Raw genomic sequence first — 16,727 nt, forward strand, 5'->3', positions numbered from 1 at the left:
CAAGGACAGAACTCACGCAGGGGGAAACTGAGGCACAGAATTTCGACCAGAGGTGAGTCTGAAGAAGGGGTCCCACCCGATTCAGCATAAAAGGTAACCAGTCGTGAATCCGCGGACCCTGCTCCCTTGCCCGGTAATGGGGAGGGTCTACCCACCCAGGGAAGGGCGCGCCGGGCCACATCCCCATCGGCCGCCTCTTCCTAAGGAGCAAGGGGCCGCGCAGTCCGGACACTTCCAGCCCCAGCTCCCACCCCGGAGCTCGGAGAGAAGCTCCTGGGCGGTTCCTCCCTGGCACTTGCCGTCCTCTCTACCACACCCCCATCCCCGGCCTTCGCGCACGCTGGGCCTCTTGGCCGGTCCTCGCGCGCCCTCTGCTGGCGCTTCCCGAGAAGCGCTCCCGTCGGCCTACGTACTCGCTCCATCTCCAGCCCAACACACCTGGCGGCGGCGCCCGGCCTCCCCCAAGGCCCCGCCCACCGGCCGGATACACATTTGCGGTGCCGCCCCCGCTCGCAAGGAGGCACCCTGGAGCACTCCTCTATCCCGCCATCCCCAGCTTCTGAGCAGTCGCTGCCATTCCAGGTCCCAGGGAGGCCCGTTTGCCTGTTCCAGAAGAGTGGTGGGAGTGAGGTCCAGCAAGACAACTTGAAGCTTGGCGTGGAGAGAGCATTTCTCTTGCCCGTGGAGCCACGTTCTGGAGGGGCATATGCAGTCTGAGTCTATACGTCACAGGGAAGCAGGTGGGGTTCCTTCAGGGCATCCCCCTGAACTTGGCCCTGCAACTTCCAAAGGTACTTTGATGGGGGAGGGTCGGGGAGGCCCTCAAGGTAGGGGGACCTTGGTGTTCAGAAGCTCTGAGGTGGGGGCTGCAGTCCTTGGCCCACGAGGTGGGAAGCTGGGGCTGCTCAGCGCTGCAGGACTGTTCTCTGGCATGGCGAGGAAGGACATGGCCAGGAAGGACATGGCCTCTGGGGGCCTCTCTCCTGGGGCCAGACCCTAAGGGTCCTGGGCTTTCTCCCCATTAGGCAGCTTGGGAGGAAGAGGGACAGGTCAGGGGGTGATTCTTCCACTGGGGTGTCTGGCCCGATAGGTAGGGAGGGTGTCTTGACCAGAGGCCCTTGCCACACTGGCCCCAAAGTTCTCCAATACAGCAGAGTCCAAAGTCATGGTGTTGAGAGAGGATTCCTCAGGTGAAGCCTGGAGCTGAGGGGAGGAGTCTCTCAGGCCAGGCCAGGCCCCCAGCAAGCCCTGTGTGGAGTCCATGTGGGAACAAGTCAAGTATGTGTGGAGCTATGAGGGAGGGGTCCAGTGTGTGCAGGGACATGTGTGGAAGCTGTGGGGGACAGGCTGGGCATGTGTAGGGATAGATGTGAGCTATAGAGCCAGGACCCTTGCCTCTAGCAGGGCTGGAGTTTGAGAGTCAATGACCCCACATCACTAATTCCCTAATGGAGGTGGGAGGTTAGGGGGGGTCCCATCTCAGGGCAAATGGGCATTTGCTGATTCAAAACTCCAGTTCTCAGGGGCAGGGATTGTGTCCTTCAACATTAGCATCAGGAACCTCCACAGACTCTGAAAAGCTCAGGGCTCTTTGCTTTGTGGGAGAAGCAAAGGGAGAGAACTTAGCAGACAGTCCAGTTAGATCTGGGCTAGAGCCACTTCCATAGCGGGAGCCAGGGAAACCAGCTGGGCTTCCTTGGGTCACAGAGATCTGAGAATGAAACCCAGCTGTTCTCACATGCTGTGTGACTTAACAAACACAAGTGAATGAATCTCTCTGGGACTCTCTTTCTTCATCTGCCAAATGGGGATAATAGGGCTGTTGGGAAGGTTACATGATATAGTGCATGTGCAGGGCTGGGTTAAGGGTAGACTGGCCAGGCTCAGAGTCAGTCAATAAATGCTGCTGGAATAAGCCAGAAATATGGTGCAGCTAACCCAGGTCTCACTTGCAAAATGTCAGTTGGTCTTCCTCAAAATCCAACAATGCTGGGACCTTCCAGTGGGAATCAAAAACATCTTCCACCAGCACCCACCCAGGACCCATGATTAAATACTTTTTGAAAACTCTAGTTTGGGGGGAAGGGGAACTCTGGTTTGAAAGTACATTAAATTATCAGCCGTGCCCTAACCACATCCTAGAAGCCTCTGCCTACGCCAATTCCATAGAGGCTCCTCCTGTCAAGGACCCATTCCTGTGAGGTGAGCTTGCTACTCCTCATTACCCAGGGGTCCAGACTCCACCTGGCAGGAATCATGAATTTAAATGCTTACAAGGGTTTAGTCCCAGGTGAAACAATAGGGAGTGATGAGAACTTTGGCAACTAGGGAGCAGCTCCAGTCAATTGTTGCCATGTGGGAATACGGTGGGGGGGCGGGGTGGGGCGGAAAGTAGCATTAGGATAGAGCCTTAGACCTCTCCCAGCTTCATCTCCCTCCCCCATCGTAGGACCCTCCTAAGATACCCTTCCCCTAAGTCCTGCATGTTAGGTTTCTATTGCTGCACAACGAAAGTGATAACAAATCACAACTTAGCCCCTAAAAACAAGACCCATTATTTCACAATTCCGTAGACCAGAAGTCCAGGCAAGCTCAGCTGAATTCTCTGATTAGGGTTCCACAAGACCTAAATCAAGGTGTTGGCCAGGCTGGGCTCTTATCTGGAAGCTCTGGGAAAGATCAGCTTCCACACTCATTCTCATTGTTGACAGAATTCAGTTCCTTATGGTTGTAGGACTAAGGTCCCCATTTCCTTGCTGGCTGTCAGCTGGGGGCTGCTCCCTGGTCCTTGCACAAGTCCCCTTCCATCTTCAAAGCCAGCAAAGGTGTGCTGAATCTTCATGCTTTGAATCTCTCTGCTGCCCCTTCTGCTAATAGCCAAAGAAAACTGCTTTTAAAGGGCTCACATGACTAGACCAGAGGCACCCAGATAATCTTCCTTTTGCCATATGAGGTAACATAACCACAGGAGTAACACCTCATCAGAGTTGAAGACTCTACCCACACTCAAAAGGGAGGGGGTTATACAAGGGCAAAAGTCACTAGGGGTTTTTCAGAGAATCCTGCCCACCACACCCAACCTTCAAGATGGGGTAGAAACAGCCCCCGCACCCCGACCTAGACCCCAGACTTCTGTGAGACATTGAGTCAGTCAGCTCCCATTTCTGGTCCAGTTTCCTCATCTGTAAAATGGGGTAACGTGGTAGATAAAATCTAAATCGCTCCCAGGTCTCACGTACTCACTATGAGGCAAGAAGATGGAGAATCTGACCCTTTGGACTGCAGAGGCCCCACTGCTCAGGAACTGTATAACCCTTCCAGATACACTCCCTGCAGGCCTTTGAAAGGGCCTTACCAAGAAAAGCAGTACAGCCACACAGCACAGCCAAGGTGCTTAGTGTAAGAGGCCCAGCCACCCGGCTGGGCTGGGCTGTAGGGAAGTGGCCACTGCTGTTGGCCAGAGACTATGGGCGCCTGTGAGGCCCCACAGACTAGAATGGGTCCCCCCTGGAGTCTGCACAGGGCAAGGTAGCCTACACCTTGTTGGTGGGGAAGTGGGGCGAAGACCAGGTCCCCTCTCCCCACCTCTCAACTGGAGCCGACCTTCAAAATCCATCTCCCAAATCCATCCTGTCTGACCCCAGTCTCAGCCTCTGGGTACCCAAAAGGGCCTTCTCGGCCTCCTCCTGCCCCTCCCACCCAGACCTAGCTGGACAGGGGTAGTTGATCCTAGCATCCCGGACCCTCTGGGCTGTTCCTGCCCAGGGAGGGGCCAGGGGTCTCAGGAGTCTCTCATCTGGGAGTCCCAATCAATCACCCCACATTTCCCCCGACACCGGCTCCCCCAACGGTAACAGAGCCCCTCTTCCAGGCTCCCCTCCAGCCCTCCCAGGCTCTACTTTCTGTTCTGCAGGCAAGCTCCCCTGCAGAGGTCCCTACCCACCAGGCTTCCACCAAGGCCTGGCAGAGGGGCTGGAAGGAGACCCTTCCCAACTCCATCCAAGCGCGGGAACTGGGTAAGAGGCGGGGAAATGAATATTAATTTATCATGATTAGGCAAATCCGGCAGGGAGAGCAGATTCCGGAGGAGGCTAAAAAGATGAATTTCAGCAATAAAATTAAATAAGGACGGACGGGCGGCCCCTCCTCCCTCCCGCTTTGCTGATCTCTCTCTTTCTTACAATTTATGAGGCCAATTACGAAGATGAGGTTGGAAGTTCCTGGAACTTCACTAAATGCAAACGGCGGTCCCTGCTGTTCCCATCAAATTAATTAACCGCGCGCTATTGATGGCCGCTCAAGGCTGACGCAGGCGGCTGGCCCTGCGGCCGCCTCCAGGACACGAGGACTCAGAGTCCGCAGCCCATTGGGCCTCCACCACCTTCTGCAGTCCCTGCCCAGCACTACAGGGGACTCCAAGGACTCCCCTTCCAGCCCCAGGCCCTGCCTGAGCCCTTGATGACCCTGGGGCGTGCAAACCGAGGTCTAGATTGGCCGACACACTGACCCACACCCAGGTAGTCCACAGACGTGTGCAGATGCAAAATCATGAACCTGCAGCACACAAACACAGGGCCAGGGATGTACTTTAGGCACACAGGCAAACGCCCATGCAGTCAGACACAAGCACAGTGGCAGCTGAGCTGAGGGAACCGGAGCCTGGTGGGTGAGGACAGCAGGGCTAAGGGAGTCTCGCCGCGGGAGGAACATGATGTCTGGGGCCATGGGCCTGCTCCATCAGCGCCAGGCCCAGGTCCAGCAGAGCGAAGGGTCAGAGGTTCTGAGCAGTGGCCCACTGCCTGGTGCCCGTACTGCCCTCCCATGGCATTCTCAGAGCCCTGCCCACAGTCCCTCCACCGCTGGGTCCTTTCCTCACCTCTGGCACATTTTTCAGTAGTGTTCCCTCTAGGTCTTTCGCTAGGGCTCAGCTTCTGCACTGACCTCCAGTGTGGGGGACCAAGGCTTGCAGAGCCCCTGGTTCAGACTATGGGGATGAGGCCTGGCCCAGAGTCTCAGGCCAGTTTGGGGACTTCAGCCCTGAGGGTCCCCCTGTTCCAGAGCTCAGAAGCAGGGCTGCCCAGTGGCTCAGGCGTTCTGGAAAACTATCTGGCTGGTGTCCGGACTGAAGGGCAGAGTAGACAGAGGACTAAAGGTCTGGGGGCTGAGCCTGTTCTAGGCCTGGTGCAGCTGGTATCTGCAGTCTGGGTAGCAGCAAGTGCCCCAACAGCTGTAGCTGCCATGTGAGGTTGATCTCTGGGATGGTGAGGAGGGCCTGGAAAGGGGGTCTCTCCTGTTGGGGAAGTGAAGAGAGGAAATGATGTCCTCTCCAAGCTGTCATTCTTAGTCCTGGCAAGAAGCATCCCATTCTGTTTAAAGGGACAGGAACTCATAACCCTCTTGTGGAGAAGCAGGACAAAGGGCCTGGGTTTCCCATTCCCAGCCCTTGGGTCCTGGAGGGCAGGACATGGCTGGGCCTGTCCACCTTGCAGCGCCCCCTCCAGGCCTGGGAAACCCTGGCCCTGTGCCCACACCTGCTCCCCCAGGAGCAGCCAGAAGCCAGGAGGAAAGTTTGGCCTGGTCTCGTTCCCCTTTCAGTGCAAGTCTTGGGCCAATGTTATCAATCCAGGCCCTGGGAAAAGATGAGGCTCCTGGGTTGGCAGGGCTGGGGGTGAGCAGCCTGGAGAGGATTGTACCTTAGGCACAAAGTGCAGGGGGAAACTGGGAGGCTCAGACTGAGCACGGGGCAGCCAGTCCATGACGACTGGGCTCCCAGCTTTGCCTACCACCTGCCCCTCCCCTACTGCAGCCATATAAGGAGGCCCCTCCCTTTCCCCACACCCCACTGCACTTCCAGGGACATCCTCCACCTCACAGCAGGGCCTGCTCACACCCACCATCCCTCTGCTCACTTTGTACAGGGCAGGAACAGGACACACCCTATTGGTCCTCTATCACTGCAGTAACACATTTCCATACACTTAGTGGCTTAAAACAACGCAGTTATTACTAAACAGTTCTATTGTTTAGAAGTCTGACACAGGTCTCCCTGGAATAAAACTGAGGTGTTGGCAGGGCTGCGTTCTGTTACAGAGGCTCTAGAGTAGAATCTGTTTCCTTGCCTCCTCCGGTTTCTAGAGGATGCCCACATTCCTTGGCTGGTAGTCCCCTTTCTCTGTCTTCAAAGGCAGAAACATCACATCTCTCTAACCTTCCTTCCTTTGTCACCTCTCTCTCTGATTGTAGCCAGGAAAAGTTCTCCACTTTTAAGGACTCATGGTTAGATTGGGCCCACTGGCTAATCTCCTCATCTCAAAATCCTTAACTTTAATCACATCTGCAATGTCCCTTTTTTACCAAGTAGGGTAACATATTCACAGGTTCCAGGGATTAGGCTGTGGACATCTTTGGGAGACCGTTACCCTGCCCACCACACCTGTGGTCTGGCCAGAGACCACCGTGGCTCAGGGAGAGAGTGACGATGAGCTGAGCTAGGGGCAGGAAGTAGGCCTGTGGGGCCCTTCCTCTTTGTTAGGACCAGGTGGTGAGTGGGTGGTAGTTTTGGGGTGCTCAGTTGCTAGATAGGATGCCGATTCCCACCAGGGCTCCAAAATTCACTCTCCCTTTTAGCAGGATGGGGCACTGGGTTGAAAGCCCGCCCAGGAACCAGGCTCGGCTCTCAAGTGGCCGCGGTACCCCCCAACACACCCTTTGCTTAGTTTGGACTCAGAGGACCGCCCCTTCCGCCAAACTGGACAGCCTTCTCAAGACACGGAATCCCTCCATTAGCTCTTCTCCCGGGCTCCTGTGCCACACTGAACAGCCCAGAGGACACCACCCGCAGGATGGGTCTCTCTGGAGGGTGTGGGCACTCTCCTTTTTAACCCATGATTTCCTGTTGCCCTTACCAGGATGTGGGACCAGGAATTTGTACGGTTTGAAGGTGGTCTCCAGAATCCTGAGTCTCCTGGGGGGGTGGGGGGGTCCTTTCCCTCCTTCCCACAAGAGGTGGCAGGAATGGGGGCCAGGCCCCTGGTACCAGATCCAGAAGTCAGCACTATCCCTCCCTATGGTTCTGAAGACTTCCTGTGTGTAGGAAGGGGTTAACTGGCCAAGTTATCCTGTGACCCACTGGTTCCCTCTTCTCCTAGCCCTGGAGGCCCTGCTCCTCTAGGTCTGGAGAGGCTGCTGAGCAGGCTGGGGCACTCAAGTGGGAGGCGAAAAGAGAGGAGCAGCAACGTTTGGACACGGACACCCCCGGCTTTGGGCTTCTGTCAACTCCACCCCTTACTGGGGATGGTGGCGGGCACAGAGGGCCCAGCTGAGTAGACTAGCAGAGCTCCTAAGGGGGGCTGAAAGCAGCCCTAACACCTGGGGGGCCCAGAGATGTCCCAGCTCCTCTTTTCCACTCCAGGCCCCGGACAGCCACACCTCCCTGGGAGTAGAAGCTCCGAGGAGAGGCTCGCCCCTCACGAAAGCTTCTGGCCCTTTGATGTGGCTTCTCTGGTACTGAGATGTGTAAGGGGCCCTCCAGACTCCCAGGGCTTTTGATTCCTTCCCTGGCATGACCCATGCAGGCAAGGCCCCACGGCTTGGACTTCAAGGCTCTGAACTAGAGTTGAGGGGCCCATTCTAAGGTTGCTGGGATCTCCTGACTGAGACCAGGCCAACAAAGGCCAGCTCTGGGACTCTGCAAGTTACCAACAGATGCAGGACTTGGCCCCCGCCCCCTCCCTGCCTCACAGCCAGCACACTCAGGTGGAGCCCATCTCTGCGGCCCGGGCTCCTTGGTGCTCCTCCAACGCAGCCACCTTCTCCTGCCTCGGAGCCCGATATTCTTTATATTGTACTTGGTATGCCCAAACCTTCCCACTGCTCCTCTCCCCTTATCAAATGTTTCCTGTCCTGCAAGGTCCAGTCTATGAAACCATCCTGATGCCACTAGCTGGACCCTCCTAGCTGCTCTATCAAACTAAGCCCCTCAGCTTGACTTTCAGTACTCTACCAGCCTGGCCTTCTCCCGACCCCCAGCACATAGCATCCCCTCTAAAACAGGTTCCTTAGTTGTCCCCAAACAGAGCTGCTTACCCCTCTCAAATAGGCTATTTCCTGCCAGGCTGCCCCCTCACCTCCTCCAGGCAGCCTTCCCTGACTGCCTCAGCCCTGTCAGTGGCACACAGGTCAACATTTAGTTCTTCCTAATGAGCCTTGCCACCTTTGTTCATGTCCTCAGATAACCTGTTCTAGGGCAGGGTCCATAGGATATGCTGATGGGTAGACAGGCGCTCCTAATTCCCGACTCCACGAATTCTCCCTTTTAATGTCCACCCCTGCCCCCTTCTGAGTTGTTCAGGAGCTGACTCAGGCCCGGCCTGTTTGGAGAACAGTTAACTGGCCTCTCTGGGTTCCCATTCACCTCCTATCTCTATCCCTGCCTGGGAGAAGAAAGGCAGGCAGAGGCTGTAGCAGCTCACAGACACACCAGGCAGGTTGACTGTCAAGTGCACTTTACTGGGTCCCTGGGCCTTCCAATGCTATCCTCGTCACGCCTGGGGTGCCCCTTCCCTACACTGCCAGCTGCACAGGAAGTGGTGTGGGCAGAGGGAGCACACGTGGAGTGGCTCATTCTCCTGCTCTGAAGGGTCTTGGGTGATGCTGGGCCTCAGCTGTGCACCTCTCCCCTGCAGCCCCCATCCCATGCTAGACCCTCCTTGGGGTAGAGAAGGGGGATGCCTGGGCCTTCAGCACAGGAAGCTGGCCTCAAACCAGGCACCAGTTCCTGCTTAAAATGGGGCAGGGGGCCATGTGCGAAACTCTCCCAGGGGCAATGGTGAGGTAGAAGGGGCAGCACCCTCTTCCTGTCAGGGAGAGGGCTGGGTAGCCCTGGGAGCCAGGCTGGCCTTTTCCATCAAGCCCAGAGGAGCTGGTGGTTGAAAGAGTGAGGTTCAGCCAGCTGAGGCTGGAGGAATGGCCAGGAGGGGCAGCCGGTCCAGCTTGGCACCCCCTCCCCCAGCCGCGGGTCACCAGTCCCGCTCAGCTGGTTCTCGGTAGGGCAGGCCTAAGAGCCTGAAGACATCCTTCTCAGTGGGGGTGGGCAGTACTCGGCCAGGCCCCACCTTGAGGCCTTGGGTGTCCCGGACCACAGCTGTAATGAGCGCATGCTCCGACAAGCTCATGCCCTTGGTCTTGGCCAGAGCCCGCATGGACCGGTTGAAGTGGGCAGAGCCAGTAAAGTAGAGCAGGGCACAGGCAAACTCGCTGTAGGGAACTACAATGATGTCCAGTCGTCGGTGCCGCCGCCCTGGCCCTGGGAGCTGGCATACACCCAAGTACTTCTGCTGCTGGCCGTTCTCCTCCTGGCTCACCAAGTCATCCGTCAGGAACCCTGGCCCAATACAGGAGGGCTGTTGGAGGGCAGGGAGCCAGGCCCTGGGCTGCCCAGCCCTGGGCCGCCTAACCTCCCAGGCCTCTCCTGATTATCCTTGGGTCCTCTATTCCCAGCTCATCTACTTATTTGCTGGGCGACCTTGCCCTCACCAGGTCTGTGTCCTTTTCTGTAAAACATGCATAGTAATTCCTCTCCAAGTCCCCCACAGGGGCACAGAACGATCAGAGGAGGCACTCAAACTGCAGCTATTACTGAGCACCTCTTGGGAGGTAGGGGGAGCTGATTCATCTCTTCCCTGAAGTGGCTCTGGCCACAGGAGAGAGGTGGAATTTTCATGAAGCAGCCTTCCCCTGCTTCCTGCCTAGAGATTGCCACTTTGAGGTTCTCCCTCCTGGGGGCCACTCCTCCACTGCCCCCCTGCTCACCCAGGGGTGGGGCTTATACCTCGCTGCCGGAGGCTGTCCAGGAGGCGGCTGAAGATGCCCTGGTGAGACCGGCCATCCGGGTGGGTGACCAGCACGTCCACATCACCGCAGGTTGCCTTCCCCCGTCGGTACGAACCACATGCCATGCACAGCAGCCCAGGGTTGAAGGCCTGAGCTGCTTCCCGGACCTGAGAAAGGACAGCGAGAGGGGTGAGGGTTGTGGGCCTCAAGCCCTGCCAGGAATTCATCTCCACAGCAGTGCAAGGGCCTTCCCTGACCCAGGAGCCCACACGCCCCCTCGTGCCCCAAGCCAATCCCTGGATGCATGATCCAGCCTGAGGGAGAGAGCCCCAAGGAACACAGGCAGAGCTCCACCCTGGAGAGCGGCAGTTCTCCAGCTTGGCTAGGACAGAAGAGAAGAAAACGTGCTCACATCCCCGGGGGTGGCCTGAGGAGAGAGATGAGAAGATGAGAAGACGTGCTCGGATTCTGAGGGAAGGCACTGCTCTTCAAGAGCAGAGAGACATATCTTTTCTGGGCTTCTGCCCCAACCCATGCACCCACGTCTGTGAAACTCCACTGAGGACAAAGGGCCAGGTGCTGAGAAGCCCTCAGCCAGGTCTCCACAGCCCCAGGTATCTTTGGATTTGGGGCTAAAGGCAGAGCGTGTGAGTTGGGGCTTGAGGCCTGACAGGTGGCTGGCAGGGTGCCCCGGGCCCAGGCCTCGGGGGAGATGGAGCCTAGAAATACAGCTGCATAGTGTACCAAAGGAAAGGAGGGAGAGCAAAAGGGAAGCACTTCTGAGCCAATGCCCACATCCTTACTTGGAGGAATGGGGCTCAGTGGGGAGGGAGCTGAGACAGAGGGAACTGTCAGCTGAAGGATCATCCTTCACTGAGGGGGGATAAGCCCATTAGCCTCCACCCCAGAAACACTGAGGTCTTTCATATGCGGATATCACACACACACACGCATGCACGCACGCACGCACGCTACTTCCACCCCGGGACACTGAGATTTCTGGGGCCCTGGATCCCTCAAGTCTCCTGACAGGCAGGCTCTGCTAATCCCCTCAATTCCCTTCTTGAGCCTCCCAAGAGGATGGAGGAGGCCTAGGATGAGTAATCCCATCAAAACCTCCTAAGGCTGGAGACCTTAAATGGGGAGAGTGGGCCAGGTGGGGAGCCACTTCTGTTCCAGTGGGTCAGGGCTGGAGGCTCGCTGGGGCATTCTCTATGCCCAGATACCGTGGCTGAGTGACAGGTCATCACTAGCACCAAGGCCTGGTGATGGGTGGACAAAGGGGCTTGCCTGTCCCTCCCACACTAGCCTCAGAGTCCTGTGGCTGGGAGTAGAGCTGGAGGCTGATTTCAACTAAGCTGGGCCAGAGTCTCCAGGGAGTCCTACCCTATCAGAATCATAGACCAAGGTAGGAGCAAATCAGCCCCTACTCCTAATGCCAACTGAACAAATGTACCCTAGTCTCCCTCTAATCTAGTTTTATATGAACTGAATCCCTAACCCAACTCTACACCAAACACTAATCTTGGCCGAACCTTATTTCCAGGACAATCACAAATTTTAACTAAAAGCATCCAACACTAAGAAAACCCTACTCCTAATTCAGGCCTAACCTTAACTCAGCTCTTGATCTAGCTTTCCTCTAACCCCAAACCTAGTGCTACTGGCACTGTGCTTCTACACCAAGCCTAACCCAAACCCTGAACCAGCCTTGGGTGACCTGCAGAAGGTGTGTACTTCTGGAGATATAAAACTTTGTACATTTAAAAAAATTGTGGAGAGAAAGAGTCCATGGTTTTCATTAGGTTCTCAAAGAAGTTTGTGAATTAAAAAATGTTAAGAACCTCTGCCCTGATCACCCTAACATAGCCCAGTTCAAATCCCAATATCCTCGAGTAGTTCTGACCATAATCCATCTCTAATCTAGCCCTGACATTAACGCAGTCCTAACACCATTCTAGCACCTAAGCCAGTGCTAACTCTGCCCGATACTGAGAACCCTACCACAGAGAGCTAGTGCTGCAGCCCTTCCCTACCTAAACCAATTGCTCTTTCCCCACTAGTCCCAATCTCTGGCCCCCCATAGCCTCCTTGCCTGCTGGGTTCCCCTGCTGAGGGATCAGGAGTTCTTGGCTTTGAGCCAGGCCCTGACGTTATAGTAGGACCTGGCTCTCCTTACTGGTCTGGGACACCTGCTTACTGTCTGCTCAATCTCTGCAGCCTCCCCCCTGGGCATGCGGTCCAGGAAGTCATCGTAATGCTTCAGGCCAATGGCCTGCTGGGTAGTCAGAGAGGCCTGGTTTCGGATGTCTTCTAGGCTCCGGAAACCCTGGAAAAAAAAGCCAGATGGGAAGGCTATGAGGATCCAGGACCAATGAAGAGGCAGTGAATAAGCACACACACAAGGCTTCCATCACCCCCAGACTCCAAGGAAAGCCTGAGGCAGGACCAACCCCAGGAGCGGTTGAGTCTGTAATCAGTGGGACTTGGGAAAGGCAGGGGGCATGGAAGACACACCTCAGTCCAGCCCTGCCACAATCCTAAAACACTGGTTCATGACTCCATCGATCTGGGGGTGATTCTGCGCATGGCTGGGTTTGGGAACCACTGTTCTGGATATTCAGCCCAGAGGCCTGGTCTCCTCTGGAAGGCCCTTGCTGGTCTGGGGGACAGAGAAATACACTTCTTTCTCTGCCTACACCACAGATTAAGCCTCAACGATACCAAGCAACAGGGTAGTTCTGAGAGCCAAGAGAGGGATCTGCATGGGCCCTGGTCCTTTTGAGAAGTGTTCTCTCAATAGTCTGGGTTCATTCTCATCAAAGCACAGGGTAACAGGACTGTGAGACAGGAGCTCTAAGATACAGTAAAACTGAAGTGGGGGCTGGGACAGGGTGTGACCTGATGGTACCACATCTGGGCAGTCTTGGTTCCAGCTCCCCAGATGTTGGAGAAGAGCTCTAAGACAGGCACGCTTTCACTGATGTGGTCCAGCTTCCGCAGATGCCCGCTCTCCAGGATCTCTACGATCTTTTCAGCCATCCGCTTTCCAATTCCGGAGATACTGAAGGCCTCCTAGAGGAAGGGGAAGCAGAGGCAGGAAGGAAACTGACTCCTTTAGCAGATGTCTGAGTAAAAGCCAGTATGGCCGGTGGGCAACTGATAGCTGTATAAAGCTTGGGCAGAGTTGAAGATGAAAAGTTTGGGTGGAATGGGCTGGGAAACTTATCTGCTGGTTCCCAGAGGGATGGAGATCAGCACAGGAAGCAGAGGAAAGGCAATAATGACGACACTAGTCACCACTGTCATCATAACAGTGGAGCTAATATTTATGAGGCTTTACCCTGTATCAGGTCCTGCATTACAGGGGTCATCTCATTAAGTCCTCATGGGAATACTGTGTCTGTTACTATTCTTGGTCCCTTTTTACTTTTGAGGAAACTGATGCTCAGACGGTTTAAGTAACTTACTTTAGGCAAGTTACAGTTAGTGAATGATGGGAACCAGAATTCAAACTCTGGTCTGTTGACCTTCAGAGCCTGAACTTTTAAAAAACTTTTTGTTATGGAAAAAATTCCAAAGTTGAGAGAACAGTATACTGGACCCCAAGTACCCATCACCCAGCTTTTATAATTATCAAGATTTTGACAAGCCGCTTTCATTAATCTCCCCATTTTTTTTCTTTTGTGCAAGTCCCAAACATCAGAGAATCTTAATCACTCCACCTGATCCCCACCTGTGACTGGTGCTTCCACCGACCTCTGGCCAGTAAAGAGAAGACCCCCCCAGCCCCCCACATACCCTCCCCTGACCCCCAGGTACCTGGTAGGAGGTGACAGGCTTGTGGAAGCTCTTGAGGGCATTAATGGCCTTGGCATAGCCCAGGGCCCTCCACTTGTCCCCCTGAACACTGTAGGCTTTGGCCAGCACTTCCAGCTTCTCTGTGATGTGGCGGTTGTGATTGGTCGCCTTCTGGCTCGAAGGCTGTGCACAGACCCACTTATCCAGGCCCTCAGGGGCTGGGCTAGGCTCACCATCTCCCTCAAGGGGGGTTGGGTAGCGGCCGCTGATCAGGGCTTCCAGATCAGCTGCGCTAACCTGGGTCTCTTCCCCATCACTGGTTTCACCACCAGAGCCAGGCTGGACATAGGGAAGGAGAAGAGACAGTAAGTTCATGCCCCCCATGAGGAGGGCTCCTCAGAGTTGGGGGCTGAGTTTCCTAGTCAGACCCAAGAACGACGCTGGGTCTTCTGCAGCAGATTTGGGTTCCACGTGGCTTCCCCTAGGACCCAGCCCTAGGATCCCCAGTGATATGTGGTGGATATGGCCTGGGCAAATGCAGGAGTGATGAGTGTTGAGAAGAGTTAAATGGCTTCACAGTAAAGAGAGCCCTCCTCTCTCAGGGGCCTGGGACATTCTGAACAACCACCAGGCTCTCCCTGTTTCTGTGATCTAGTTCCCAGGAGAAGAGAGCTGTGGGGCCTGGGAGGCTCCTCACCTGTGCTTGGAGGCTTGAGACTTCCTCTGCCCTCCAGGAAGGAGATACAGGTCTGGTGGGAGGAGAGGAAGGAGAGAGGGCTGTCCTGAGCTGAGCCTCACTAGCTCCAGGAGGAGGAGAAGAGTCTTGGTCTGCCTTGCTGAGCTGTGCTTGATCCAGGTACCTGCAGGATGGTGATGGGAGGCTAAGACACCAAAGTCTCATGCTATCTCTGTTCCCAATCCTTCTCTACTCTGAAATCATGGTTTTTTAATGTGTCCAATTAAGACGATGAGAGTTTAATAGCTCAAGAAAACATCTGAGGAAAGACTAGGACCAGCCTACCTCTTAGGGATGAAGATGCTGAATCCTGCTGTGTCCACGAGCCTTCTCTCCTGTAGGCATGAGCTCAGCCAGGCTGACTTCACCAGCTGAGCACCTGGGGGCAGCCAGGGCAGTCTGAGGAGGCGGAGGGCTCGCTCACAGTCCATGCCTTCATCCACCACAATGTGAGTGACCCCTGGGGCCTGGGCAGGGCATATCTGGCCACCATGCTGGACAATCTGCTTCTCAAAGAGTTCTGCCCGGGCTCGCCCAATGCCAGTGGGTACAACATGCGCCCGCACGGAGCTCAGCCACTCTGTGGAGGGGACATCCAGATACCTACCGTCATACTTGCAGACATGATCCCAATGAACCCTTCACAGTCCCCTCCCCCCAATCGTTTTCCTCCACCCAGACAGCCTGCCTTCTGGGGATTACACCACAGGCATACAGTTAATTTCCTATGGGCTATCACTTGATGTAAGGGGCAAGGATTCTGATACGTCCTGTTCCCTGATATAACCTAGAACAGTGTCTGGCACCTTGTAGTTACCCTGTAAATCACTTCATTTGATCATTTATTCTTTCAATACATATTAGTAGACACTTATTATGTATCAGGCACAAAGCACATGTTTTGCCATTATAAGCCTCGCAGTCTAATAGATTCCCCTCCCCCAACCCAGCCCACCATGCAAGCTTTTGCCATCTATTTGTCAACTTGGCTGCAAAATAACTTATAAGTCTGGGGACCTGAGAAGGATCCCCTCCCCGCAGCAGCAGGCAACCTCCTAGAGAGCAAAGGATTCTGCCGGTCATTTCCTTAGGGACCAGGGAGTATTTTCTGATTTATGGAGGTCTCAGGGTGAGGTAGAAGATAAAACAGCAAGTCGCCTGTCAAAGACTGGGGACCAAGCCTAGGACAAGGCAGGTAAAAACAAACCTGCAGGCTCTGGGCAGGCAGAGTCAACTACAATATCTGATTCTGGGCATGAACGATGTAAGAAGCCTCAGGATCAAACACATGAGGGTTCTGAGGCTGGGTCCACTCACCTCCTGCTTCTTCTCCGTCTTCCCTCTTGGGAATCTTTGCAAGTGCTTTTGATGATGGATTGGTATGAATTTTCTTCCGCTTGGGAAATGCCTTCAAGATGCCCCTGGAGTCCATTGAGGTATGGCTGGAGCCTGGCCTTTCTGTTGGAGGGTTGATCAGGGCAGCTGTCATGTGGAAACCCAGAACTGAGGCCCCCCAACCCCTTTGACTATGAAGGTGGGGTCTCTACTGACCAGGCCTTGGGGACAGTAGCCAAGTTCCCAGGAGTCTCCCAAAACCCAACTGAACTTGGGTGGTTTAGCCTAGCTCTACACTCACCACTTTCAAAGTCAGAGTACTGGGGAAAATAAGGGGAAGAGTGGAACTATTGGGGGAACTTTTGATGGGTACCAAACGATATCATTCCTCAGGGAGTTGCTCTGAAGATTAAGTGTGCAGTGTCTGCTCCTGCTGCATTCCACTTCCAAAAGGCTTTACCAAAACGAGATGCCAGGCTAGGAATGGAGCTCCATCTTTAGGAAGGACTTGGGCTCCCAAAATGAGTGGGGACTGGGGGGGACCTGTATATAATCTTTCTCTACCCCCAACACACACCCGCAGAGGAAAACCGGGGTGGGGGGGATGGCAGGTGGAGGTTAGGAGGCGGGGTGGGGGAACGCCCTGCACCTGCCCTGGTCTTGGACCTCTCAGCACGGGGGGCGCGCAGGCCCGCAGCTGCAGGGAGATGCACGACTGCAGCAGGTGTGGGGCGCCTTCCCGGATTGGGGGAGTCTCAGCCTCACAGCTGGGGGTGAAGAAAACGCTGGCAGGTGTGAGGCACCCGCCGCGAACGCAGCTGGCGCGCGCCCGGGACTCCCAGCTGGGGGCCAGGCGAGGGCTGGACTGTCTGGATCCTGCTCTAAGGGCTCCTCCCCACTCCCCAGGTTCGGTGCCGGATGGGGTCAACATCAGGCCGGACGGGTCACCGCGGGTGGGCAGGAGTAAATTACTTACCAGAGCGGCCAATGAGAGCAGACGAAGGGCGTGAGGGGTTGCGGGGTG

General features: G+C 55.4%; 1 protein-coding gene across 6 annotated transcripts; it reads right to left on the reverse strand.

The window, feature by feature from the left end:
• Window positions 1-2,538: 2,538 nt before the first annotated feature.
• Window positions 2,539-16,721, reverse strand: POLL (DNA polymerase lambda). Of its 6 annotated transcripts, none has more exons than XM_028481719.2 (9): window positions 16,077-16,343; window positions 15,686-15,826; window positions 14,654-14,948; window positions 14,330-14,492; window positions 13,654-13,971; window positions 12,733-12,906; window positions 12,032-12,160; window positions 9,830-9,998; window positions 2,539-2,867 (listed from the first exon to the last, which is right to left on the reverse strand). In XM_028481719.2, the coding sequence occupies exons 1-9, from the start codon at window positions 16,087-16,089 to the stop codon at window positions 2,839-2,841; spliced, it is 1,431 nt and encodes a 476-aa protein (XP_028337520.1). In that variant the 5' UTR covers window positions 16,090-16,343; the 3' UTR covers window positions 2,539-2,838. The 6 variants fall into 6 exon arrangements, with proteins under 6 accessions (XP_028337520.1, XP_028337519.1, XP_028337514.1 ...); XM_028481718.2 differs by having other exon boundaries at window positions 2,539-2,870; XM_028481713.1 differs by lacking the exons at window positions 2,539-2,867; window positions 16,077-16,343 and adding exons at window positions 8,488-9,382; window positions 16,680-16,721.
• Window positions 16,722-16,727: the final 6 nt, after the last annotated feature.

This window comes from Physeter macrocephalus, chromosome 20 (assembly GCF_002837175.3).
Source record: "Physeter macrocephalus isolate SW-GA chromosome 20, ASM283717v5, whole genome shotgun sequence".
Lineage (NCBI taxonomy): Eukaryota > Metazoa > Chordata > Mammalia > Artiodactyla > Physeteridae > Physeter > Physeter macrocephalus.